Source organism: Gopherus flavomarginatus, chromosome 24 (genome assembly GCF_025201925.1).
Source record: "Gopherus flavomarginatus isolate rGopFla2 chromosome 24, rGopFla2.mat.asm, whole genome shotgun sequence".
Lineage (NCBI taxonomy): Eukaryota > Metazoa > Chordata > Testudines > Testudinidae > Gopherus > Gopherus flavomarginatus.
Genome location: NC_066640.1, coordinates 5,966,210 through 5,992,809, shown reverse-complemented (window position 1 = coordinate 5,992,809; position 26,600 = coordinate 5,966,210). Strand labels below are relative to the sequence as shown.

Below are 26,600 nucleotides of genomic sequence, written 5' to 3'. Positions count from 1 at the left end.
ATACAGAAGCTCATTAATGCAACTGAAGTGGCAGGGAAACTTTTATGCAGGCATTTGGATAAAAAATTATTTCCTGCTGTCCAGTGGCTTGATGCATTTTGATTAAATCACCTTTGAGTTGCGTGTGTAAAACATGATGATGATGTATAGAAGTATAACATAGCACTCCACTGATAGTTTCTAATGTTTAATTTCCCTTACACCTAATACGTTCTAAGTGTTCATTTAAAAAATTGCAGCTCAGCAGTCTATCACTGTGGTGGGGGGGATTCTGTATTTGGGCCATCCACTAGTCTTCCTGTTCACAAGTGTGTTGTGCCAAGTCTCAGACATGCTGGCCTTTATCCCTTGGAGGCAGAAGAAACAAAAACCCATCAGTGCTTGGACTGGTCTGAAAAGCAGCTAGGCCCATGTGATGAATGGAACTAGTGCAGTCTCTTTGAGTACCCAGGAAAGGAGGTGGCAGTAGAGGAAACATTTTGAAGCTAAGGGCTGCAGTCCGCTATCTGCAATGAAACTCAAGCTAGGAGAAAGATGGCCTGTTTACAGATACTCCAGCTGGGAGCAAGGAAAAGTGCTCTCAGATGGTTGGAGCCTTCATAACCACAGTGCAGAAAGGCTTGTTTATCTTTACTGTGGCTTCAGTTTTGAGGGCAGAGAAAACAGAACTCTGTTTCAACATGCCATAGGGCAGCAGGGGAAGGTTTGGTCTAGTTTCGACTCAAGAACAACTGCCATTTAATAAAACAGTCACAATTAACAGGTGAGATGCATTGGCAGAGCTCAGGGGGGCAGCATGGAGCAGGCCTGCCCTGGCATCAGTCCCATGGTTAGAGGAGCACTGATGCCCTGTCTTGTGCATTTGCAGCTAAGGGCAAATGGAAACCATGCGGAAGCAGAACATGAGTGTAGCTGGTGTGAGGATTATGAGTTTTGCTAACCACTCTGCATTTTAAATCCAGCTTCTGCCTTTCAGACTCGGACACCTGCTGGCTCCAGCTCCACGTACTGGGTAGTTTTAATTCGCTTTTCCCTTAGGAAATACCCTCTGTCCCCTCTTCTACTCGTTTTTAGACTTCAACTCCTGCTAAGGCCCCACAAACAATGGCAAAACGCATACAAACCATTACCTTCCAGGAGGCCGAACAAGGGACCCCAGTCATCGTCCTTGTTCCCCAAACATCTGCAAACTGCATCTTCCACTGCTCTGTGCAGGCCAATAACCTCCAGCAGTACTGCAGATTGGAGAGCCCTTCCTGTGGTGTCTACGCTAGCGATTCTGCTACACATGTATCACCAAGCCACCCTCCATCTAGGGCCAACAGAGCCGGGCCCTGGCTCCATCTCATCTACCCCTGGTGAGCAGGTCCACACCATGGTTAGAATGCTGGCAAACGCCAGCTCCTGTCTCTAGCAGTGCTGCTATTGGCCAGGGAGACCCGGAGGAAAAAGTCAACTGTAGCCACAGAGCCAGCTAGCCCCCAGCCTGTAAAGCTGTAAGAAATCATCTATTTGCAAACTTACTTTTAAAGTTTAGCATTGCTGGGCTATAGGGAAGGGAGAAGAAAACATTCAAGATTAATAATTTTCTAGTAAATGCAATACTGCAGGGGCTGAAAGGGGCACGGGTGCCCTCTCTCAGTGGAAGGAAATACACTAAACACAGTCCCTATTAAAAGCAACAACTCTTCAATTTGTGAAGATTTTCTGCCTCCTTAAATCTAGAGGGTCGTGACTGGCCTCAGCAGGAAGTACTAGGGCCAAGACTGTAGCTTTGGTCACAAACGTGACTGCGAAGCCAGGGCTCCTACAGCATGGGCAGTAGTGCAGCCTAGTGGCCAAGAGCTGCATGTACCTAAACCGTGCTCTGCTTGCCCGTCCTGGGACAGGAGTGCTTTGTTCATTACACTAGGGGCTACGCTTAAGGGGGGAGGGGGAAGAAGCAGCGAGGAAAATCTGAATTCAGTGGGGTTGCATATAGTTCTCTGGCTTCACCATGCCACCTCAATACTAAAGTAGGCTTGTCTGTTCTCAGAGTTATTAAAAGTTGCATGAAACTGTGCCCTCCCACTGCTTCCAAGGATGGTTGCAATGTGCTGCTGAGGGCAGGAGGCGGCCCATAGGGCAGCAGAAAGGTGGGAGGGAAATGATAATCTAGCTCCTTTTATATAGCCCCATCCCCCAGAAAAGATTCCCCTCAACACTGAGGTTCTTTTGCTGAAAGAGCAGGAGGCTGGCGACAGTTTATGCTCAAATTAACAAGTCCCCTTCCTGGTGCCTGCTTACCTGGTTGATGTGCAATTGCTGAAAGACAAAGATGCTTATTAGAGAGCTGGGTGGTAGCTGAGCACTGCTGTCAAAAACTAACCCCTGCCCCCAATCCTCTGAGCCAGAAAACTAGCTTGCTCTCACCAGACTAGGATGGAGGCTAGTTATGCTGGGATTACAGGTCAGTATGGTAGAGCCCATTGACCCCAGACAAGGTCAGAGCCCCATCATGCTGCACAGCGAGACACAGTCCCTGCCCTGAAGAGCTGACAGTCTAAACAGACCCTGGGTGGAAGGGGGGATAGTCCCAGAGAGAAGTCACTTGCCCCAGCTGTCTCAGTGGCAGAGCTGGGAATCCCAGCCAGCGGCCTACCCGCTGGAGCATACTGCTTCTGCACTGACCAGCCGTACACAGCACAGTCAGAATATAAATTAAGAAGCGGAGCGGTCACTGTAGGATTGAAAGGCCTGGTCCTAATCCCACTTCCCAAAGCAATGGGAGGTGACTGACAAAGCAGTGCATGGAGAATATAGCTGTCCTATGCCTAGTAGTGGCAGTAACAGCTCATTCCTCATCCATAGGTGTTAAAAGGGCTGAGCCCAGGAGAAAAGAACGCTTAGCCGCCTGAAGGATCAGTCCTCTTCTAAGGAATTGGGTTTATCTCAGTGCTGGAGGAGGGCTCAGCAGCCGAGGCCTGGCATGGGCCTGGAGCGCTTCATGGGATGGGATTCATGGCAGCTGGCTCCCTAGGCTGTGTGAAAGGAATCTCTGCCCTTCAGGGAGGCCACTTGAAGGACTAGGTCACTGAAGCCAAACAGACACTCACAGGAAGCCTGGGATCCTTCTCAAGGCAACTAGCCACCTTGCTGATTGCCTGAGGAGAAAACCTGAGATTAGAGGGCCTTCAGTTCAGAGGAAAGCATACCAACTTCATCATTGAGCTGGGCTGCAAGGCCCCTACCAGGTCCCCCTCCAGCCCAGCGCCTCTCCCCACACCCTGCACTGCCACAGGAAGGGCCGGAAGAGGGGTTGCAGCCCCCCATCCAGGCTCAGAGGGTTGAGCCCCCAAATGGGGGATTTTCTCCTTCACTTGTGCAGAATCTGCTGTCCTGTTCAGAGCACTGCTCCTGGAAGGGGCAGCCTTGGTGCCTGCAGCCCTGAGTTAATGGCAGGTTGTTCCACCAACTGACACTGATCAATGCAGGTAGAGACCTGCTACTACCTCCACTGGGCCTAAGGCCCAGCTCCTCAGAGCTGGTTAGGCCCCTGACTCCCACTGATTTCTGAGCCAGAGAGACATGATTCACCCGAGGAGAGAACTGAACCAGGTCTTCAAAGCCCTAGGCTAATGCCCTGACCGCCAGGCTAGGCCCAATTCAGCTCTCACCTATCCTGGTGTAACTCAGCTGCAGTCAACAGAGTTACCCCTGATTTATAACTGTCAGTGAAAGGAGAATCTGACCCCAAGGTAGCAGCCCTTCCCCCTTCTGCAGCACAGATGCCTTCAGTTTCCCATTAGGAACCATCAGCCCAGGGGTCAGAGAAAGGGCTGCAGCATTTCACATCCCTGTTTCCCTACAGGGAGTCACCAGAGTGGAAAATATCAGCGGTAGATAGAAAATATCTGCTACTGGTCCTGGAGTCTTTCCAGCTGGTAAGGAAAAAATGCCCCACTTACTGGTATATTTTGTTTCTGAAAAAGAAGAAACACACAGTGAAATAGGAATGTCAGGGATTCCCCCAGCTGTTGAATGGTGGGTTCTCCCCTCGCCCTCGCTCTGGGGCTCAACCTTATAGACAGGGTCTGAGCCAGCCCAGCATGGTTCCCGAGTGAGCGCAGCGTGAAAGGGCTGGGCGGGAGGCGGTACACAGACAACCCACTACTGCACTGATGGCTGCCAAGTCAGGCCTCCAGATCAGCCAGTGGAGTTCCACTAGAATAACCGCCGGAGAGCAGAGCTCTGAACCTGGGCAAAGGTTTCCAGCAGCAAATGTTAAACTACCCCTGGCATTCTCATGCTAGAGAAGAGGAAATCCAGAGCCTACCACACCAGTGCTACCTCTTACAGTAACAGCTATTGCCACAGGGACAGAAGCTCAGTGTTTTCAACATCTTTCCTCCCCTGCAAAAGTATCTGAACAGGGCTGCTGCCTGCCTGCTCCCACCTCAGAGCCACACGGGGTTTTAAGGTAATAACATTCTGTTTAGGGGCCCATCATTTTCTCCCCGTCCTCAAGCCATCAGTGCATGGCTCTGCTTTCCTGGCACAAGGGCAGCTGAGCTGCCCAAAGCTACATCGCTGCAGGCTGTGCAGATGCTGCGAGCAGAAACCAGAACAGCATCCCCACCCCCATCAACACCTGCCCTGTTAGATGAGGGACCAAAGAGGGTCAAAGTAGCTCTTAAATCTGGGTCCTCTCCCACCCCGATGCATTTCCCTCAAACTGCTGCCCACTGCTGGTTAGGGTTTTAGTTCTCCACCACTCGCAATCTTTCAAGCAAGAGTAGATGTTTTTCTAAATGATCTACTCTAGATCAAACAGGTCTCATTCAAGTTACTTATGTGAGTAAGGGTTCCGGGAGCAGAGCCTTGTACTGTATTTGGAAAGCTCATTAAAAACCCTGTGTAATGAACTAAAAACCTAAACCAACGCCATCCACAAGGCCTTGTCTTCACTAGGAAGATATTTTTAACCTCCTTCTCCTAGTGTAGACATGGCCTTAATGACAGATCCTGGAAAGCCGAACGCTGAGCTGACACTTACATGTAATCAAAAAGGCCTTTCAAGGCTGCTTCCCATTCTTCTGATGACCTGTTGAAGAAAGGGAAGGTTTGAACACAACTGTGGATAGGTGGATGGTTAGAGGGGTGGGGTAAGGACTTTTTGTTAGATGTCTCTCTTATAGTGGGACTACCTGGCTAATCAACAGCCCTGTTAATAATCTAGTCTCTTTAAAGAAGACATATATTTCCTCTGCCCTCTCTTAGGCAGTTACCAACGTTCCTGGGTACAGCCCAGCCACAGGGCTCAGACAGAGCTGAAGGGCAGTTCTCTCTCACACAAACACGCGCTCCATATAAAGACGTGCTCCCTACTCGCAGTTATATCCAAAACAAGCTGGTCTGGAGACGTTACAATTCATGCAGGAGACAGCGTCATATCGAAAGATTCCTGTAACATACAAGAGTGACACTGACTGCGTGGGGAAGTCGCCTGTTAGACATATCAGCAGTAACTTCTGGTCGCTGCTGGAACAGTGGAGATTATAGGTCTGGGGTGAAATCCCAGCCCCCTGTGAAGTCCATGGGAGTTCTGCCATTAACTTTAATGGGACCAGCACTGATTTGGGCAGATTCACTGTCATGCTTTTTGTTCAGATCAGGGATCTCAAAAGGTGGAGGTCACGCCCACCCTGCTCTCCCCACATGGCTAACTGGAAGGGGGGCTGCAAGGTGGAAAGAGCTGAGAACCACAAAGCTAAATCATTAATAATGAACCCTGCAACCCCCGACTTACCACAGTGACGTTCACACTCCAGTCTGCCTAGGGAAGACAGGGAGAGTTCATTAGGATTAAAGAGCCCTTGTTTCAACTGCTCACCATTAACAGGCACTAAAGACACTATCGACTGTTCTTATCTGGCCCTCAGACAGCAGCACCTGAGTGCCTCCCACTCTTTGCTATATCCTTCCCCCCAACCCCGTGTGGAGCAGCGCTACTATCCCTGTTACACAGAAGGGAAACTGAGGCATAGAGACTAAGGAACTTCTCCAAGGTCACAAAGGAAGTTTGTGGCAGAGCAGAGAATTGAACCTGGATCTCTGAAGTTCCCAGTTAGTGCTCTAATCACTTGGCACTGCTTCCTCGGTGCTCTCTGGTGTGAAAACTAGGACCTGCTACTCTGCCCGTGATCTTACTTATCCCCTCCCCTCAAGCACTGTAACGCCCTCATTTTCCCTGGAGTCTCAGTTCTCATGGTGTCAGGCAGGCAGTTCAAAACACAGCTCTGCTTCCCCTTAGCCCTACCGCAAAGCTGGAGACCATCCCTGACCTACTCAGAAATCTCCTCCCAGTGGTCCAGGATGAGATCTCCTTTCTAGGCCCCAGGATCTTCTGCAGACTTCCTGAGTCCTGTCCTGCCCTGACAGCTCCTCCGTCCCCAGCCCACTTGGCGATTCAGAGATACCAGCTGCCATCCTGCCCCTTGCCCACTGTGCTCCAGGAGCTCTGGCTCTGAAATTGCCCTCACTGTCTGATAAAATCCCTCCCTTCCCCTGACAGCCTCGTGTCAACACTCAGCAGCCCTTTGACCCCAGTCCCCTCCCTTCACAACACTCGTGTTCACCTCTGCACTCTTCCACTCCCTCTTTACCGCAGCTACAGGTGCTACCAACAGAGACCAAAGCGGAGGGTGTGGCATGCAGAGGAAGGGGAAAAGGCTCACTTTCAATGATAGCTCTCTGCAGCAGCTGGATCTGGTTCTGAAAAACGGCCTGCAGGCGTTGAGGGAGAATACCTGGAAAAAGAGAGCGATGTAAGTTGTTTGGGGCGGGGGCCGTTATTTACTTTGTTTGTATGGCACCTAATGCAGAAGGGCTCTGACCTGCTTAGCAGGTAGGTGCTGCCACAACATACGTGTTAAATCATACATGGGGCCCTACCAAATTCATGGCCATGAAAAACGCATCACGGACTGTGAAATCTGATCTCCCCCCGTGAAAGCTGATCTTTCGGGTGCTTTTACCCTACACCAGGGGTCCCCACACAGTGCCCGTGGGCTCGTGTCCTGGCCGGCGGTCGAGCATCCACCGAAGTTCGGCGGCATTTCAGCGGCGATGCCTTTGGATGACGCCACTTGCCACTGACAAGCAATGTCATCCAGAGGTCGGCGCTGAATTTCGGTGGCATTTCGGCGGATGCTTTACTGCTGCCACGGTCCTTTGTCTGGCGGGCGCCAGACGAAAAGGTTGGGGATCCCTGCCCTACACTATACATATTTCACAGGGGAGACCAGCGTTTCTCAAATTGGGGGTCCCAAAAGGGAGTTGCAGGGGGATCGTAAGGTTATTCTAGGGAGGTTGCGTTATTGCCACCCTTACTTCTGCGCTGCCTTCAGAGCTGGGCGGCCAGAGAGTGGAGGCTGTTGGCCAGGTGCCCAGCTCTGAAGGCAGCACCCTGCCCGCAGCAGGGCAAAAGTAAGGGTGGCAATACCATACCATGCCCTCCTTACTTCTGCACTGCTGCTGGTGGCAGCTCTGCTGGGATCTCCAGCTGCCCAGCTCTGAAAGCAGCGCTGCCACCAGCAGCAGTGCAGAAGTAAGGGTAGCAGTACCGCAGCCCCCCCTACAATAGCCATGTGACACCCCCCCAACTCCTTTTTTATTCAGGACCCCGACACTTACAACACCATGAAATTTCAGATTTAAATCGCTGAAATCATGACATTGACCATTTTTAAAATCTTATGACCGTGACATTGACCAAAATGGACCGTGAATTTGGTAGGGCCCTAATCGTAAATTAGAGCTCCAGTGGCTCACCTATTCCTGGCTATAATTCAGCTTTGTTCCTGAATCAATACAGCTGACTCTAGCTGACTTTATTTCCCCTTAGTGATTCTGCCAGCTTTTTGGAGGTAATCAGAAAGCGCCTCTAGACAACAAGGGAGCACTCAGCTCAGTCTCGGGCCGTCATTTAAACAGATAACGTCTGTAACTCCCGACATGCATGTCAACATCGGGACACGAAAAATATTACTGAATGAAAGTGGGCCTAAGAAATTTGGATCCTCTCCCCAAAAGGGCAGGCTTTAACCAGAATTCGCAGTGCTACGGACTAGGTATGCTTCTGTCAGATCGTATGGGGAAAAAATATTCATAAATTAGCACCCGATTTCGCAAACATTCACGCATATGCTTAACTTTATGCCTGTGAGTATTCCCATTCACTTCAGGGAGATTACTCATGTGCTTAGAAGTTGAGTGCATACATGGTGGCAGAATTAGGGCTTCATTCCCCGTCCATCCAGATCCCAACCCAAGTCCCTTGCATTTCTGCTACGCTTGTATCCTTGTCCCCTGAGAAAAAGCTGTGTCATTCTCAGAGATGCTTACAAAGCTCATGAAACAATGACAATGTTGGCAGAAATTTGCTTTGTTTTGTTTCAATTAATCTGTGGCTTTTAGTGATCCTGTTAGGTGAGAGAACGAAAGCGACCAATATTGTCCTATTGTTTCCTTGTGCTCCCCCATCGGTCTGCCTGTCAGCTCTTAGGGGCAGGGCTGGCTTTTCATTCTGTGTTTATACAGCCCCTAGCACGCTGGGCCCAGGCCCATGAGTGTGGCATCTACATGCTACCACACTACAATAATAATAATACAAATAGAACTTCACTGCAGGCTACTCTGTAATTTACGGTAAATTACAATAATAATTTATTGTATCTCCAGTAATCCCGGTATGGCAAATATTTCTGCCTTGCCTTGCCTATTAAAGGTGGCCTGCACAAACTGGGTTTGTGGCTCTTTATGATGAAGATGGGCAGCTTGAAAGTTTTAAAAATAAAAACGGGAGGAAATCCTGCTTCCTTTTAACAATGGAAATGAAAGTTTTGTCATCTTGTTTTCCTAGACGACTGTACAGATGTCTGGGGGACCAAGCTATGATACCAGAAATCATACACAAGTGAAACCTGATGAATTAGGGGGGGAGTGATTTTTATTCAGAGGGTTTAAAACTTGTATTTTGTTGTTGCTAAAACTTATTTAAGAATCTCTTGAGAAATAACGGGGTAAAAGGTGTCGTAAAGCTCCCACCACGCATCACCAATACCTAGTCCCATGAGTCTTCTAGCAAAACCAGGGGAGACCGGATGTAGCATTCCTGATCTTTCCAGGGTGAAAAAAAACACTTTTTTTTTTTTTTTGGATAAACAGTTTGGCTGTCTGGACACCATCAATAAAAAATGGCATAAAACCATTTTTTTCATCCTTTAAGCCTCACACTGAAATGAACCTCATTTGAGTTATAACACTAATGGTTATATTTGGTCAACAAAAAGGCACCCGTGAAATTAAATACAGAACATGGCCCTGATCCCATGAGGTCTGTGGGAGTTTTGTATTCAACACCTCCCAAGATCAAGCCCCAACATCTATTTTTTTCCATTTTAATATATTTTCTCCCATTTATTTTCCATCCAGCTGCTGATAGCCATCACCATGTCCTGACTTAATGGTAAGCCCTGCAATGGAGACCCATTCCACTACTTCGCTAGGCAACAGACATCCCAGATCACCAACCCTTCTGTACGACGCATCCCCCTTTTCGCAAGTCAACTAACTTACCTGGTTGGTACGTTTTTCCACTCAACAGGATGTCAAGTTTTTCATACACTTTGGCTGCAATTTCATGCAGCTTATCCAGAGCTGGGAATGTAGAACAGAGAAAAGGAACTCCTTGAGGTCACTAGAAATATTGAGCATTTAGACCCGATCAGTGAAATTTCTGTTCAAAGTGACCGTGGTGCAGGCTACAGAATCTAGAAACATTGTTTAAAAACTCTTCATCTGAAACCCATTTAAATGCTGCGTTTGGGGCTTATGTGTTTTGAACAGCCTTGTGTGACTTCTCTGTACTGGAATCAGTTTCACTTCAAAACTACAAGCAAGTTGGTTTTCAGACAAACCCTTCACTTTTCCAGCACCGTCAATCCCAAGTATTCAAAAAATCTGGAGTGAGGAACCTGAAAAATCATGAGATTTTTTTAAAATAATACATTTGCAGGTTTTTTTATTTGCCTTATTTTGTGAGCCTTTAGGGTACGTCCCGAACACATTTATACAACCATGAGGGGTAGGAACATACTTTTAAAAAATCACCAAAAGGGAAAGCTGAGATTCTCCCATATTCACATGACTCCAGGAGCTGATGCTTTGAGCAAGAACAGCAAATATCGTGGCAGCTGGTAATACAGTTTTGATGAACATGGCATTGGCTGAATTAAAGATAACTAAGCCAGTCAGAATGCAAATGAAATGCCGAACACAGAGACCTTACAGAAATAAGGACAGGTGATCAGGAATATTTTCATAGAATGACCACCTCTGTCTTAGAAAATGTGGGTTTACTTTGCCGTGTATTTTTAACATGGCTCATTTTCACCTGGGAGATTATTTAGCAGCAGGAGGCCTATATCTGGCTGTGGCATCACCATATTGTATCAATATCATCTCTTATTTTAATGAAGATTCCAAAACATAACCAACCTTTTCTGATTCCAAAGAAATGAAAATGACATTGGAGCAGTCCATGGGAAGTAACGTTAAAAACTCAATTTAAAATAGAAATGTTCTGAATGCTACAATTCGTCAAGCTCAGAACCGTTTAACAGATTCCAAACTTTTAGTAAACTAGTCTCTCTTTGCAAAGCCAGGTAAAATTTCCACTTGTAACTATTCCTGTTGGATCCAGGGGCGGCTCTATGGTTTTTGCCGCCCCGAGCACGGCAGTCAGGCGGCTTTCGGTGGTGTGCATGCAGGAGGTCTGCCGGTGCCACACCTTCGGTGTCCCCACCGCCGAATTGCCACCACCGCCACAGGACCAGCGGACCTCCTGCAGGCGCACTGCCATAAGCCGCCTGACTGCCGCCTTCATAGCGGCCCAGAGGCCGCACCCCGTGGCTTGCCACCCCAGGCATGTGTTTGGTGTGCTGGTGCCTGGAGCCGCCCCCGGTTGGATCTGTGCTAATGGAAGGGCAGGCACAATCAAAGGCTAAGGGGCAAGGTAAAACAGAAACAATCTCTTCTCTCAAGAGATGTTCATCTGCTCCTTGAATTAATAGTTAGATTAGGAAAGACTGACATGCATGATGGCAAATGAACTGAATAGGGCCTAGGGAGGAAGGGAAATGAGATTAAAATGACATAAACATACATCAAAAAGTAGAAGTGCAAACCACAGGCCCTGATTGTCTTGTTTATACTGTGCAGTGGAAGATTACAGCCCCAAGAGTTATAGGCTCAGATCCTCAAAGGCAGTAGTTATCAACCAGGGGTACGCACACCCCTGGGGGTACACACAGCTCTTCCAGGGGGTACATCACCTCATCTAGATAGTTGCCTAGTTTTACAACAGGCTACTAGCACTAGCCAAGCCAGCACAAACTAAAATTTCATGCAGACAATGATGTGTTTATACTGCTTTATGGACTATACATTGGATGTAAGTACAAAAATTATATTCCAATTGATTTATTTTATAATTATATGGCAAAAATGAGAACAGAAACAATTTCTCAGTAATAGCGTCCTCTGGCACTTGTGTATTTCTGTGTCTGATTTTGTAAGCAAGTCGTGTTGAAGTGAGGTGAAACTTGGCGGTACACAAGACAAATGAGACTCCTGAAAGGGGGACAGTCGTCTGGAAAGGCTGAGAGCCTCTGTTCAAAGGTATGTAGACTTCTAACTTCCATTACATCAATAGAAGCTAGGAACCTAAATACCTTTGAGGATCTGGGCCATGATCCTACATTTCACAGTGCATAGACTGGGACTGTACTCTGTGTTTTCCTTATCATAGCTTCACGTGACGGCTGCTCATCCTACCCTTCCATACACCTTGTATAACACAGATTATCTCCAAATAGCATAAATTCCTGCTAGATCTCACTAGTTTGGAGTACATTTTAAGGTCAAGATTTGTAAGTATTCCAGTCATGTAAGAAGGGGTTTTGTCACGTTTCGATGAGACATTTAAAATCCCACTAGGTTTGTTTAAAAATCTCCTTCATTTAAAGTCCTAGCAGCAGAACTTCGGAAGTTCACATCCCATGTCAAATGTTGACATGGTTTTGCACAACCTCAATTGTCAGTTCAGTTTTGGGGTTTGGTTTTATATTTCTTCCTAAGGGACAGATACTGATCTTTTCCCATCCAGGATCTTTCAAAAGGGACAAGTTCTTTTTTAGAAAGTGTGGCCTGTTGAGTAGATTGCAGGCCATGCACAGCCCACCAGAACATTTCATAAGGCCCACAGCCTGCTTCAACACAATACACTAACGGCTAATTCATTAGGGTTTTGTCATCATTTAGTTTATACAAATGTGTAAATAGACAGTACTGAACATAGAAACAATCTATCAAAATACATACAAAACAAGCTGAACTTAAAATATAAATCAATACAGATGACTTTAAATCTTATTAATACACCTCTACCCCGATATAACGCTGTCCTCGGGAGCCAAAAATATCTTACTGCGTTATAGGTGAAACTGCGTTATATCAAACTTGCTTTGATCCGCTGGAGTGCACAGCCCTGCTCCCCCGAAGTGCTGCTTTACCGCGTTATATCCAAATTTGTGTTATATCGGGTCATGTTATATCAGGGTAGAGGTGTATATGTAGAATGTTTGATCCACCCAAGGCTGTGCTTAGGTTCATGTGGTCCTCCTGTGTAATAAGGCTGCCCATCACTGGGGTACACCACTGGACTGGGACTTAAGAGACCAGCATTCAATTCCTAGCTAACCCCCTAGCCTTTTTAGCAGCTGTATCACATTGGTTTCTCTCATTCAATCTGTGATCCATTATAACCCCCAGATCCCTTTCAGCAGTACTACCACCTAGCCAGTTATTCTCTATTTTGTAGTTGTGCATTCAATTTTTCCTTCCTATTACTTTGCACTTGTCTTTACTGAATTTCATCTTGTTGAGTTCCGACCAATTCTCCAATTTGTCAGGCTTGTTTTGAATTCTAATCCTGCCCTCCAAAGTTCTAGGAACCCTCCCATCTTGGTGTCATCCACAAATTTTAGAAGCATCTTCTCCACTCCATTATTCAAATCATTAATGAAAATACCGAATAGTACTGGACCAAGGACACACCTGTGGGACTCCACTAGCTACGTCCCTCCAGTTTGATCACTACTCTTTGAGCATGGTCATTCAACCAGTTGTGCACCCACTTTATAGTAATTTAATCTAGAGTTCTAGATCACATTTCCCTTATGAGAATGTCACTTGGGGCTGCGTCAAAAGCCTTACTAAAATCAAGATATAGTGAATAATGGAAGGATTATAGGATTATCCTCCCCGGTGTTGCCATCTGGGATGAGATTTTGTCTTTTTCTTAAAGCCCCAGCTTCTGGAGTCCTGGGATAGGAAGAGAATCACAGCTTCTTTTTTCTTTCTTCTCATTTTTTTTAAAAGTATGTTTCTAGCCTTTCTGGTTGGGGAGAAAAAACTTGAAAACGGACTCCCCCAATGGCAAATAAAAAGACCTAACTAGCATTTATTCTTCTTCTTCAAAAAAACCCTCAATTTTTATGCCAATCTCATAATTTCGGAGGTCTGAATTCTAATTTTGGAACACTTAGGGGTTGGCAATACTGTGCCCCTATGCAGTCAGATGGGGCTACTCACCAATGGGAGGAGAGAGGCTGAGCAGTTGCCTATGGGAGATGTCCATAGGTTCTGTAATAGGGCTGCTGGGGGTGCAGCAGCACCCCCAGCTTGAAGTGGTTTCCATTATGTACAGGGTTTAGAGTTTGGTTCAATGACTTTCAGAACTCCCGCTATTCAAATTGTTCCAGCCCCCCTGGAGGGATCTAGAGGATCTCTTTCCCCTCTATAGCAGTGGTTTTCAAACTTTTTTTCTCATTACCCAGTTGAAGAAAACTGTTGATGCCCGTGACCCAACAGAGCTGGGGATGAGGGGTTTGGGGTGTGGAAAAGGCTCAAGGCTGGAGCAAAGGGTTGGGATGCAGGGGTGAGGGCTGCAGGGTGAGGATGGGAATGAGGGGTTCAGGGTGTAGGAGGGGGCTCTGGGCTGGGGCAGGGCGTTGGGGTGCATGAGAAGGTCAGGGCTCTGGGCTGGGGGTGCAGGCTCTGGTGTGGGGCTGGGGATGAGGAGTTTGGGGTGCAGGAGGAGGCTCTGGGTTTGAGGGGACTCAGGGCTGGGGCAGGAGATTGGGGCTTACTGTGGGCAGCTCCCGGTCAGCAGCACAGCAGGGGTGCTAAAGCAGGCTTCCTGTCTGTCCTGGCACCGCGGACCATGCTGCACCCCAGAAGCGGCCAGCTCCTCGGCGGAGGGAGCACAAGCAGCTTTGCAGGGCTCTCTCCGCAGGCACTGCCCCTCCCAGCTCCTGGCCAATGGGAGTGCAGAGCTCGGGGCAGGAGCAGCACACAGAGCCCTGTGGCCCCCCTGCCTAGGAGCCGGACCTGCTGCTGGCCGCTTCTGGGGCACAGTGCAGTATCAGAACAGGTAAGAACTAGCCTGCCTTAGTCAAGCAGCATCGCCAACATTACTTTTAACAGTCTGGTCAGCGGTGCTGACCAGAGCTGCCGCGACCCAGTGCCTTCCATTCTGCGACCCAGTACTGGGTCGCAACCCACAGTTTGAAAACCACTGCTCTAGAGGATCTGAGAGGCACATATTGATCTCAGTGCATAATGCCAAGTGCCCACAGGAGGTTCCTATCTTGAGAGACTAGGCCTAGGAGGGAAGGATGGTGCCCAGTAGATCCTTGCTTTCTCAGGGCACCCGGAGGGCTTGCAAGGGCTCTCCCTTCTGGGGGGGCTGTGCTTAGGGGTGTCACTCCTGGATCCCAGAGCGGCTGAGAGGAACCTCCTCTCTCAGGGACCCCAAAGGGTGGGAAGATGGGGGAGGGCTCCTGGGAAGGCTCTCCTGGAATCAATCAGGGATTTGGGAGGAGGGCAGCCTGAGGGGCAGAGTGGTGGTATTGTGCCGGGGGGTGTCACCCGGGGGCAGGGAGTGGGGTGTCCCGGGATCACTCAGGGAACCAGGACAGGGCCTGAAGGGGAGCAGGATGGGCAGGAACTGGGGGGGGGGGGTGTCCTGGGGTAACTCGGGGGCAGGGAGTGGGGTGTCCCGGGATCACTCAGGGAACCAGGACAGGGCCTGAAGGGGAGCAGGATGGGCAGGAACTGGGGGGGGGTGTCCTGGGGTAACTCGGGGGCAGGAGTGGGGTGTCCTGGGGTCACTCAGGGAACTGGGGCAGGGTCTGGAGGGGAGCAGGAATTGGCAGGAACTGTGGGGGGGTCCTGGGGTCACTTGGGGGCAGGGAAGGGGGTGTCCCAGGGTCACTCGAGGAACCAGGGCAGGGCCTGGATGGGAGCAGGACGGGCAGGGCCAGGGAGAGTGGGTGTCCTGGGAGGGGTGTCCCAGGGTCACTCGGGGAACCGGGGGATGTCGCAGGCTCGACCCAGGGGTGCTGGTGGCGGTCGGGGGGGGGGGTGTCCAGGGGTCACTCGGGGACCCCGGGGCTGTCGCGGGCTCGAGTCAGGGGCGGCAGGGGGTGGGGGGGTATCCCAAGAGGGTGTCCAGGGGTCACTCGGGGACCCAGGGGGCATCGCAGGTTCAAGCCAGGGGAGGCGGCGGCGGTCGGGGGGGATGTTGTGGGGGGGCGTGTCCCGGCATCACTCGGGGACCCCGGGGGTGTCGCAGGCTCGATCTAGGGGCAGCGGCGGTCGGAGTGTGTGTCCCGGGGGGGGTCCAGGGGTCACTTGGGGTGTCGCAGGCTGGACCCAGGGGCGGCAGCAGTCGGGTGGGGTATTCGGGGGGGGGGCTGTCCTGGGTCACTCAGGGACCCAGGGGCGGCGGTCGGGGGGGTGTCCAGGGGTCACTCGCGGACGCCGGGGTGTCGCAGGCTCGACCCAGCGGCGGTCGGGGCGGTTCCGGGGGGGTGTCCAGGGGTCACTCGGGGACCTAGGGGCGGCAGCAGTCGGGGGGGTAACCTGGGGGGGTGTCCCGGGGTCACTCGGGGATCCAGGGGCGGCGGTCGGGGGGCGGGGGGTGTCCCGGGGGGGTGTCCAGGGGTCACTCAGAGACCCCAGGGGTGTCGCAGGCTGGACCCAGGGGTGGCAGCAGTCGGGAGGGGGGTATCCCGGGGGGGTGTCCCGGGGTCACTCAGGGATCCAGGGGCAGGGGGTGTCCCGGGGGGTGTCCAGGGGTCACTCGGGGACCCCAAGGGTGTCGCAGGCTGGACCCAGGGGCGGCAGCAGTCGGGGGGGGTATCCCGGGGGGGTGTCCCGGGGTCACTCGGGGATCCAGGGGCGGCGGTCGGGGGCGGGGGGTGTCCCGGGGGGGTGTCCAGGGGTCACTCGGGGACCCCGGGGTGTCGCAGGCTCGACCCAGTGGCGGGAGGGGTCCCGGGGGGGGGTCCCGGGGTCACTCGGGGATCCGGGGGCGGGGGGTGTCCCGGGGTCACTCGGGGACCCCAGGGGTGTCACAGGCTGGACCCAGGGGCGGCAGCAGTCGGGGGGGAGGTGTCCCTGGGGGGTGTCCCGGGGTCACTCGGGGATCCGGGGGACGGGGAGTGTCCCGGGGGGTGTCCAGGAGTCACTCGGGGACCCCGGGGGTGTCGCAGGCTCGACCCAGGGGCGGCAGCAGTCGAGGGGGAGTATCCTGGGGGGCGTCCAGGGGTCACTCGGGGACCCCGGGATGTCGCAGGCTGGACCCAGGGGCGGCAGCAGTCGGGGGGGGGGTATCCCGGGGGGGTGTCATCCCGGGGGGGTGTCCCGGGGTCACTCGGGGATCCAGGGGCGGCGGTCGGGGGGCGGGGGGTGTCCCGGGGGGGTGTCCAGGGGTCACTCGGAGACCCCAGGGGTGTCGCAGGCTGGACCCAGGGGCGGCAGCAGTCGGGGGGGGTATCCCGGGGGGGTGTCCCGGGGTCACTCGGGGATCCGGGGGCAGGGGGTGTCCCGGGGGTTGTCCAGGGGTCACTCGGGGACCCCAAGGGTGTCGCAGGCTGGACCCAGGGGCGGCAGCAGTCGGGGGGGGTATCCCGGGGGGGTGTCCCGGGGTCACTCGGGGATCCAGGGGCGGCGGTCGGGGGCGGGTGGTGTCTCGGAGGGGTGTCCAGGGGTCACTCGGGGACCCCGGGGTGTCGCAGGCTCGACCCAGTGGCGGGGGGGATCCCAGGGGGGTCCCGGGGTCACTCGGGGACCCCAGGGGTGTCACAGGCTGGACCCAGGGGCGGCAGCAGTCGGGGGGGAGGTGTCCCTGGGGGGTGTCCCGGGGTCACTCGGGGATCCGGGGGACGGGGGGTGTCCCGGGGGGTGTCCAGGGGTCACTCGGGGACCCCGGGGGTGTCGCAGGCTCGACCCAGGGGCGGCAGCAGTCGGGGGGGAGTATCCTGGGGGGTGTCCAGGGGTCACTCGGGGACCCCGGGATGTCGCAGGCTGGACCCAGGGGCGGCAGCAGTCGGGGGGGGTTATCCCGGGGGGGTGTCATCCCGGGGGGGTGTCCCGGGGTCACTCGGGGATCCGGGGGTGTCCAGGGGTCACTCGGGGACCCCGGGGTGTCGCAGGCTGGACCCAGGGGCGGCAGTAGTCGGGGGGGGGAGTATCCCGGGGGGTGTCCCGGGGTCACTCGGGGATCCGGGGGCGGGGGATGTCCCGGGGGGTGTCCAGGGGTCACTCGGGGATCCGGGGGGCGGGGGGTGTCCAGGGGTCACTCGGGGATCCGGGGGGTGGGGGGTGTCCCGAGGTCACTCGGGGATCCAGGGGCGGCGGTCGAGGGGCGAGGGGTGTCCCGGGGGGGTGTCCAGGGGTCACTCGGGGACCCCAGGGGTGTCGCAGGCTGGACCCAGGGGCGGCAGCAGTCGGTGGGGGGTATCCCGGGGGGTGTCCCGGGGTCACTCGGGGATCCGGCGGGCGGGGGGTGTCCTGGGGTCACTCGGGGATCCGGGGGGCGGGGGTTGTCCCGAGGTCACTCGGGGATCCAGGGGCGGCGGTCGAGGGGCAAGGGGTGTCCCGGGGGGGTGTCCAGGGGTCACTCGGGGACCCCCGGGATGTCGCAGGCTCGACCCAGTGGCGGGGGGCGTCCCGAGGGGGGGTCCCGGGGTCACTCGGGGATCCGGGGGCGGGGGGTATCCCGGGGGGGTGTCCCGGGGTCACTCGGGGATCCAGGGGTGGCGGTCGTGGGGCGGGGGGTGTCCCGGGGTCACTCGGGGATCCGGGGGCGGGGGGTGTCCCGGGGGGGTGTCCCGGGGTCACTCGGGGATCCGGGGGGCGGGGGGTGTCCCGGGGTCACTCGGGGCCCCGGGGTGTCGCAGGCTCGACCCAGCGGCGGGGGATGTCCCGGGGGGTGTCCAGGGGTCACTCGGGGATCCGGGGGGCGGGGGGTGTCCCGGGGTCACTCGGGGACCCCAGGGGTGTCGCAGGCTGGACCCAGGGGCGGCAGCAGTCGGGGGGGGTGTCCCGGGGGGTGTCCAGGGGTCACTCGGGGCCCTGGGGTGTCGCAGGCTCGACCCAGGGGCGGCAGCAGTCGGGGGGGGTATCCCGGGGGGGTGTCCCGGGGTTACTCGGGGATCCGGGGATGGGGGGTGTCCCGGGGTCACTCGGGGATCCGGGGGCGGGGGGTGTCCCGGGGGGTGTCCAGGGGTCACTCGGGGATCCGGGGGCGGGGGGTGTCCCGGGGGGTGTCCAGGAGTCACTCGGGGACCCCAGGGGTGTCGCAGGCTGGACCCAGGGGCGGCAGCAGTCGGGGGGTGTCCCGGGGGGTGTCCCGGGGTCACTCGGGGATCCGGGGGCGGGGGGTGTCCCGGGGGGTGTCCCGGGGTCACTCGGGGATCCGGGGGCGGGGGGTGTCCCGGGGTCACTCGGGGATCCGGGGGCGGGGGGTGTCCCGGGGGTGTCCCGGGGTCACTCGGGGATACGGGGGCGGGGGGTGTCCCGGGGTCACTCGGGGATCCGGGGGCGGGGGATGTCCCGGGGGGTGTCCAGGGGTCACTCGGGGATCAGGGGGGCGGGGGGTGTCCAGGGGTCACTCGGGGACCCCAGGGGTGTCGCAGGCTGGACCCAGGGGCGGCAGCAGTCGGGGGGGGTGTCCCGGGGTCACTTGGGGATCCGGGGGCGGGGGGTGTCCCGGGGGGTGTCCAGGGGTCACTCGGGGATCCGGGGGACGAGGGGTGTCCCAGGGGGTGTCCCGGGGTCACTCGGGGATCCGGGGGGCGGGGGGTGTCCCGGGGGGTGTCCCGGGGTCACTCGGGGGCGGGGGGTGTCCCGGGGGGTGTCCAGGAGTCACTCGGGGACCCCAGGGGTGTCGCAGGCTGGACCCAGGGGCGGCAGCAGTCGGGGGGTGTCCCGGGGTCACTCGGGGATCCGGGGGACGGGGGGTGTCCCAGGAGTCACTCGGGGACCCCGGGGGTGTCGCAGGCTCGACCCAGGGGCGGCAGCAGTCGGGGGGGAGTATCCTGTGGGGCGTCCAGGGGTCACTCGGGGACCCCGGGATGTCGCAGGCTGGACCCAGGGGCGGCAGCAGTCGGGGGGGGGTATCCCGGGGGGGTGTCATCCCGGGGGGGTGTCCCGGGGTCACTCGGGGATCCAGGGGCGGCGGTCGGGGGGTGTCCCAGGGGGGTGTCCAGGGGTCACTCGGAGACCCCAGGGGTGTCGCAGGCTGGACCCAGGGGTGGCAGCAGTCGGGGGGGGGGTATCCCGGGGGGGTGTCCAGGGGTCACTCGGGGATCCGGGGGGCGGGGGGTGTCCCGGGGGGTGTCCAGGGGTCACTCGGGGATCCGGGGGGCGGGGGGTGTCCAGGGGTCACTCGGGGGCGGGGGGTGTCCCGGGGGGTGTCCCGGGGTCACTCGGGGATCCGGGGGCGGGGGGTGTCCCGGGGGGTGTCCCGGGGTCACTCGGGGTCCCGGGGGGCGGGGGGTGTCCAGGAGTCACCCGGGGGCGGGGGGTGTCCCGGGGGGTGTCCCGGGGTCACTCGGGGTCCCGGGGGGCGGGGGGTGTCCAGGAGTCACCCGGGGGCGGGGGGTGTCCCGGGGGGTGTCCCGGGGTCACTCGGGGATCCAGGGGGCGGGGGGTGTCCAGGAGTCACCCGGGGGCGGGGGGTGTCCCGGGGGGTGTCCCGGGGTCACTCGGGGTCCCGGGGGGCGGGGGGTGTCGCAGGCTGGACCCAGCGGCGGGGGGGGGTCCCGGGGTCACTCGGGGATCCGGGGGCGGGGGGTGTCCTGGGGGGTGTCCCGGGGTCACTCGGGGATCCGGGGGGCGGGGGGTATCCCGGGGGGGTGTCCCGGGGTCACTCGGGGATCCGGGGGCGGGGGGTGTCCAGGGGTCACTCGGGGATCCGGGGGCGGGGGGTGTCCCGGGGGGGTGTCCAGGGGTCACTCGGGGGCGGGGGGTGTCCCGGGGGGTGTCCAGGGGTCACTCGGGGCGGGGGGTGTCCCGGGGGGTGTCCCGGGGTCACTCGGGGATCCGGGGGGCGGGGGGTGTCCCGGGGTCACTCGGGGATCCGGGGGTGTCGCAGGCTGGACCCAGCGGCGGGGGGGGTCCCGGGGGGTGTCCAGGAGTCACTCGGGGACCCCAGGGGTGTCGCAGGCTGGACCCAGGGGCGGCAGCAGTCGGGGGGTGTCCCGGGGGGTGTCCCGGGGTCACTCGGGGATCCGGGGGGCGGGGGGTGTCCTGGGGTCACTCGGGGCCCCGGGGTGTCGCAGGCTGGACCCAAGGGCGGCAGCAGTCGGGGGGGGGGTATCCCGGGGGCGTGTCCCGGGGTCACTCGGGGATCCGGGGGCGCGGGGTGTCCCGGGGGGTGTCCAGGGGTCACTCGGGGTCCCGGGGGGCGGGGGGTGTCCAGGAGTCACCCGGGGGCGGGGGGTGTCCCGGGGGGTGTCCCGGGGTCACTCGGGGATCCGGGGACGGGGGGTGTCCCGGGGGGTGTCCAGGGGTCACTCGGGGATCCGGGGACGGGGGGTGTCCCGGGGGGTGTCCCGGGGTCACTCGGGGCCCCGGGGTGTCGCAGGCTGGACCCAGCGGCGGGGGGGTCCCGGGGCGGAGGCCGGCGGCCCGGCCGGGCCCGGCACTCACGGATCTCGGCGGGGATGCTGAGGCGCAGCCCCCGCACCGTGTCCCCGGCCCAGCCCCGCAGCAGCCGCCCCGCGGCCGGCACGTCGCCGAGCCCCCAGGCCTTGCGGCTGAGGCGGGGCCGGTAGGAGGCGAAGCGGGCGGCGAAGGCCGGGTCGCACTGCAGGCAGCCCCGGGCCGCGCCCAGCGCCAGCGCCGCCGCCAGCCACAGGCCGAGCAGCCGCCGGGCCGCCCCCATCGCAGCCCGGCCCGGCCGCGTTCCAGCCGCGCGGGGCGTCACAGAGAGCGGGGAACCCGCGGGGGGGCCAGGCCGGACACTGCTGGGGGGCTCTGGAGGCCGGCAGGGGGTAACTGGGGGGCTAGGGGCTGTCGGGGGGTTGGTTTTGGGGAGAGGGGATAACCAAGGGGATGGGGTGGTTTGGGGGTGAGGGTGGTAACCGGTGGGGCTAAGGGGTGTTTTGGGGGTGAGGGGGTGCCAGGGGTTGGTTTTGGGGGTAACTGGAGGACTAGGAGTGGTTTGAGGGAGAGGGGGGCTAGGGGCTGTCGGGGGGTTGGTTTTGGGGGAGAGGGGATAACCAAGGGGACAGGGGGTGGTTTGGGGGTGAGGGTGGTAACCGGTGAGGCTAAGGGGTGGTTTGGGGGCGAGGGGGTGCCAGGGGTTGGTTTTGGGGGTAACTGAAGGGCTAGGAGTGGTTTGAAGGAGAGGGGGGCTAGGGGGTGCCAGGGGGTTGGTTTTGGGGGAGAGGGGGCAACTAACGGGGTAGAGGGTGGTTTGGGGGTGAGGGTGGTAACCGGCGGGCTAGGGGTGGTTTGGGCATGAGAGGGTACGGGGGGTAACTAAGGTGACAGGTGGTTTAGGGGGGAGAGTGAGTAACCAGGAGATAGGGAGTCCCTGTGGGGAATAGGTAGTGGCTGGGGGAGTTGGTTTGGTGGGGAAAGGGGTGGCTGAGGGGTTGGTTTGGGGCAGAACGGGGAGCTGAGGGTTGTTTGGGAGAGAGGCAGTGCATGGGGGTGGTTTGGGGGAGAGCTAGCAGCTGGAGGGGGTTGGTTTGGAGGGATGACAAGTATGTTTACAGGGATGGGGGTAACCTGGGGGGATTAGTTGAAGGGGGAAGGGGTGCCTAGGAGGTAACAATATCACCAGCCAGCTCCAACAATTTAAAAGTCGCAAGCCGGGTGCCTGAAATTGTGAGATATATTTTTTAAAAAGGGTCTTTATTTGCCTTCTGATTTTTTAAATGAGTCCTATTTTAAGGAGAGCTGAGATTCTCTTGCAATCACAGGACTCCAGAAGCTAGGGCTTTAAGGAAAACACCAAGTAGCACAAAACTCCTTATAAATGATAGAGAAAGAAGGCCAGAGAGTTTTTTAAAAAATATTTTCCTGCTTAGAAATATCAAGAATGCAATCCTGACCCTGTTGAAGTCAGTGGGAACTTTGCCATGGAAATGGGGACAGGAATTCACCCTAAGAATAGAAAGTCTCGTGTTCATTGGTGACATTTCTCTCTGCCGCAGTGCCTCCAAAACACTTGTTAGTGGCCAGGCATCAGCAATCCTGACTCTGTCATCCATTGCCCAGGTGGGCTCTGTATCTACGTTATGGACATGCCAGCAAATAGCATTAGATAATTGATATTTGTTGCCTCTTTCTGGAGATTCATAAGACCACTGAAAAGCGGAGGAAGATGGAAAACCAAAGGCTGCTCTTGTATTTCTCTGTCCATTGGAAGCAGCAAAGGTCTCCTTTTTCCTGTGGGGTAGCCATCAGGCAGAGGACAAAATGTGTGGTTTATATTCTGAAAGACTGGATGGAAGAAAGAAATATAGTGGGTGCATCCCACCACCTGCAATTTACAGTGCTGTGCTACAGCCAGGAAGACGGCCCTTAACTGAGGAAGATGGGGTTATTTTCTCCCAGCAGCATATTCAGCTTTTTGAGTTAAATCAGTCATAAGCAAACAAAAGATAAAGGGTGAAATTCTGGCTCCAGTGAAGTCAATGGCAAAGCTCCTTTTGGCTTCAGTTGGGCCAGGATTTCACAAAAGAGTTTTAAACAGTCTGAATACATCATCTTAATTTTGGTTTAATTGCACAGCATCTCTTATGTCATATGTTCTTTGGTCTTCTGTAGAGTTTATCAGGAAAAGCAGAGGAGATAAGATCTGCATTTCAAGTGAAAGAAACACGCAGAAAAAACCCTCTGGTTTTTGGTACAGGGGGAATTTTTTCCCAGGCCTTTTTGACATGTCATAAAGCAACCCCAAGGGGCACAAACCCAGATTGTTGTTGGGTTTTTTTCATATAGGTCCACCTTCTCTGAGTCCAGACACTGGAAACCTGTGCTATCTGGGCAGGAGAGGAGAAGAAACTCCATCACTCATGCACCCTGCACAATTTTTCTGTCTTTACTGTCATGAGTTATTCAAGCTTAGATCCTGAACAATCTCTGGAACTGAGAAGTAAGTCCCCATAGTTCCCATGGAGATTTTTCCCTTAACGATGCTTTATAATTATTTACTAATGGTATTTCAGTGGTGCCTGGACACCCTGAGGGTATGTCTACACTGGCAGAGTTACGTTGCCGGCAGTTACATCGCCACTCAGAGAGCGCTGAAGGGAAACAGCTGTTGTGCGTTCACACTGTCAGCTGCCTGCACAATAGCATGTTCACACTTACAGCATTTGCAGCACTATTCAGAGCGGTCCACTCTGGGCCACTATCTCACAGAGCATCTCTTCCTCTTCTGCCGCTAAGAGTTGTGGGAAGGTAGAGGGGGTCACTTGGCATCCTGGCTTCTGTCCCAATGCCCCATGATGCATTGCTTCACAGCCCTCGTCCAGACTAACCCGCGGCATCGGCGGGTTAAAATCGATTGCTCGGGGATCGATATATCGCGTCTAGTCTGGACGCGGTGTATCGATCCCCGAGCACGCTTACATCGATTCCGGAACTCCATCAATCCGAACGGAGTTCCGGAATCGACACGGAGAGCCGCGGACATCGATGCCGCGCCGTCCAGACTGGTGAGTACCTCGATTTTAGAAATTCGACTTCAGCTACGTTATTCTCGTAGCTGAAGTTGCGTATCTAAAATCGATTTTAATTCCTAGTCTGGACGTGGCCACATACTAGCAATTCCTGTGCTTCCGTCCTCATTTGGTGCCATCTTTCAACAGTTTGTTTACTGCGCACTCTGCCTCTTCAGTCTGCAGGAATGGATCCCGCACTGTTGACCAGTATGCTGCTCACTCTCACTAATACGTCAGGAGTGGCAGTGGAGTTATTCCTTAAACTACAAAGTACATTGATCTCATCACGCATAGTAGCTACGACACAATATTGCTTGTGGCATTCACGGAGGTGCTGGCCACAGTGGAATGCCACCTGGGGGCTCGGGAAACAAGCACTGAGTGGTGGGATCACATTGTCATGAACATCTGGGATGACAAGCAGTGGCTGCAGAATTTTTGGCTGCAAGCACTGGAGTGGAGGAGGGGGATCGTGCTCAGGGGAAGAGGCGATGACAGGGAAGGGATTTAGGGAGGGGTCCAATAGGGGCAGGGAGGGGATGGAGTTGGGGTGGGGACTTTGGGGAAGGGGTTGGAATGGGGATGGGGCAGGGACCACGAGCACCCACTGGCACCAGGAAAAGTTGGCAGCTATGATGAGGACAAATGCAAAGTTCTCCACTTAGGAAGGAACAATCAGTTGCACACATATAAAATGGGAAATGACTGCCTAGGAAGGAGTGCTGCAGAAAGGGATCTGGGAGGTCATAGTGGATCACAAGCTAAATATGAATTAGTGTAATGCTGTTGCAAAAAAAGCAAACATCATTCTGGGATGTATTAGCAGGAGTGTTGTTAAGCAAGATGTGAGAAGTTATTCTGCTCTACTCCGCACTGATTAGGCCTCAACTGGAGTATTGTGTTCAGTTCTGGGCGCCACATTTCAGGAAAGATGTGGACAAATTGGAGAAAATCCAGAGAAGAGCAACAAAAATGATGAAAGGTCTAGAAAACATAAGCTATGAGGGAAGATTGAAAAAAACTGGGTTAGTTTAGTCTGGAGAAGAGAAGACTGAGAGGGGACATAATTTTTAAGTACATAAAAGGTTGTTACAAGGAGGAGGGAGAAAAATTGTTCTTCTTAACCTCTGAGGATAGGACAAGAAGCAATGGGCTTAAATTGCTGCAAGGGTGGTTTAGGTTGGACATTAGGAAAAACTTCCTGTCAGGGTGGTTAAGCCCTGGAATAAATTGCCCAGGGAGGTTGTGGAATTTCCATCATTGGGGATTTTTAAGAGCAGGTTGGACAAACACGTGTCAAGGATGGTCTTGATAATACTTAGTCCTACCTTGAGTGCAGGGGACTGGACTAGATGACCTCTCGAGGTCCCTTCCACTTCTATGATTCTACATATAGTGAGAGAGAGTCTCTGTCCTGAAAATCTTATAATCTAAATAAAGTGTGGGAGAAAAGATATAGACTAAGCCCCAGATCCATAAAGGTATTTAGGCTACTAACTTCCATTGATATTTTTGCAGATCTGGGCTAAAGTCTCCTTTCCAGGGTGTTCTTTCCTGAGCCATTCTCCTCAGAGGAGAATTCTTTTGCTTACTTTGTCTATGTTCACCGTCTGCTGGCCATAAGATAAAATCTGAAAGATACCTTGCAAGAATATTTGAAAGCCTGCATGTGAACTCCTAGGCTGCTAAGGTGGAAGCACATGTCACATGCCTCCGGAAGTATAATTTTCTCTGGACCGGACTTGCAAAAATGTCTGGGATTTGATGTCACAAGGTATTAACAAGTGATCAGGCTGAGTCCAAGCCCTGTCACATGTAGATTATGATGCAATCTCAACTCTTTTCACACAGGCATTCATTCCCCACCTTACAGTGAAAGAGAAACTCAGCAACAGTCATAGGGAAGATGATAACATCTGGCTGGAATCATCTAAAAAACACTGATACTTGTTATATTGTAAATAGTGCTGCTTATTCCTAGATATCAAAATTCTTTACAAAACTGGGTTACTATCTCCATTTTAAAGATGGGGAAACTGAATGCAGAGGTTAAAATGACACCAAGTTCACTCAGATTATTGGTAGCAGAGCAGCAATAGAGCCTATGTCTAGCCACTGGGACGTGTTGCCCCTTGGATGTCCTGGTAGAAGGTAGGTTTATGGTGTTACTGTACTTTGTTCAGAACCCAAAGTAGTTCCTAATCATGAAACAGAATCTCAGCTGTACTGCTTTAACTATACTGATATAGTTAAGTGGTACCATTTTTGTGAGTAGACAAGGTCTTAGAAGGACAGGGGCCTGGTCTGCATTTAGAAATTTTGCCAGCAATAGTTATTTCAGATAAGAGTGTGAAAAAACCATAGCGCTAACGGACATAGCTATGCCAGGTAAAGCCCCAGTGTAGGCATAGTTACACTGACAAAAAAGTCCGTTTGCTGGAATACTTTATTACATCTAGGGAATTA

General features: G+C 54.9%; 1 protein-coding gene across 1 annotated transcript; it reads right to left on the bottom strand.

The window, feature by feature from the left end:
- Positions 1 to 174: 174 nt before the first annotated feature.
- Positions 175 to 21,340, bottom strand: IZUMO4 (IZUMO family member 4). The gene is made up of 11 exons (XM_050934470.1): positions 21,106 to 21,340; positions 9,619 to 9,699; positions 6,717 to 6,788; positions 5,789 to 5,815; positions 5,368 to 5,443; positions 5,036 to 5,083; positions 3,948 to 3,962; positions 3,096 to 3,143; positions 2,287 to 2,304; positions 1,525 to 1,547; positions 175 to 347 (listed from the first exon to the last, which is right to left on the bottom strand). Exons 1-11 carry the CDS (start codon positions 21,338 to 21,340, stop codon positions 241 to 243), a joined length of 750 nt encoding a protein of 249 aa, XP_050790427.1. The 3' UTR covers positions 175 to 240.
- Between the last annotated feature and the right edge of the window lie 5,260 nt (positions 21,341 to 26,600).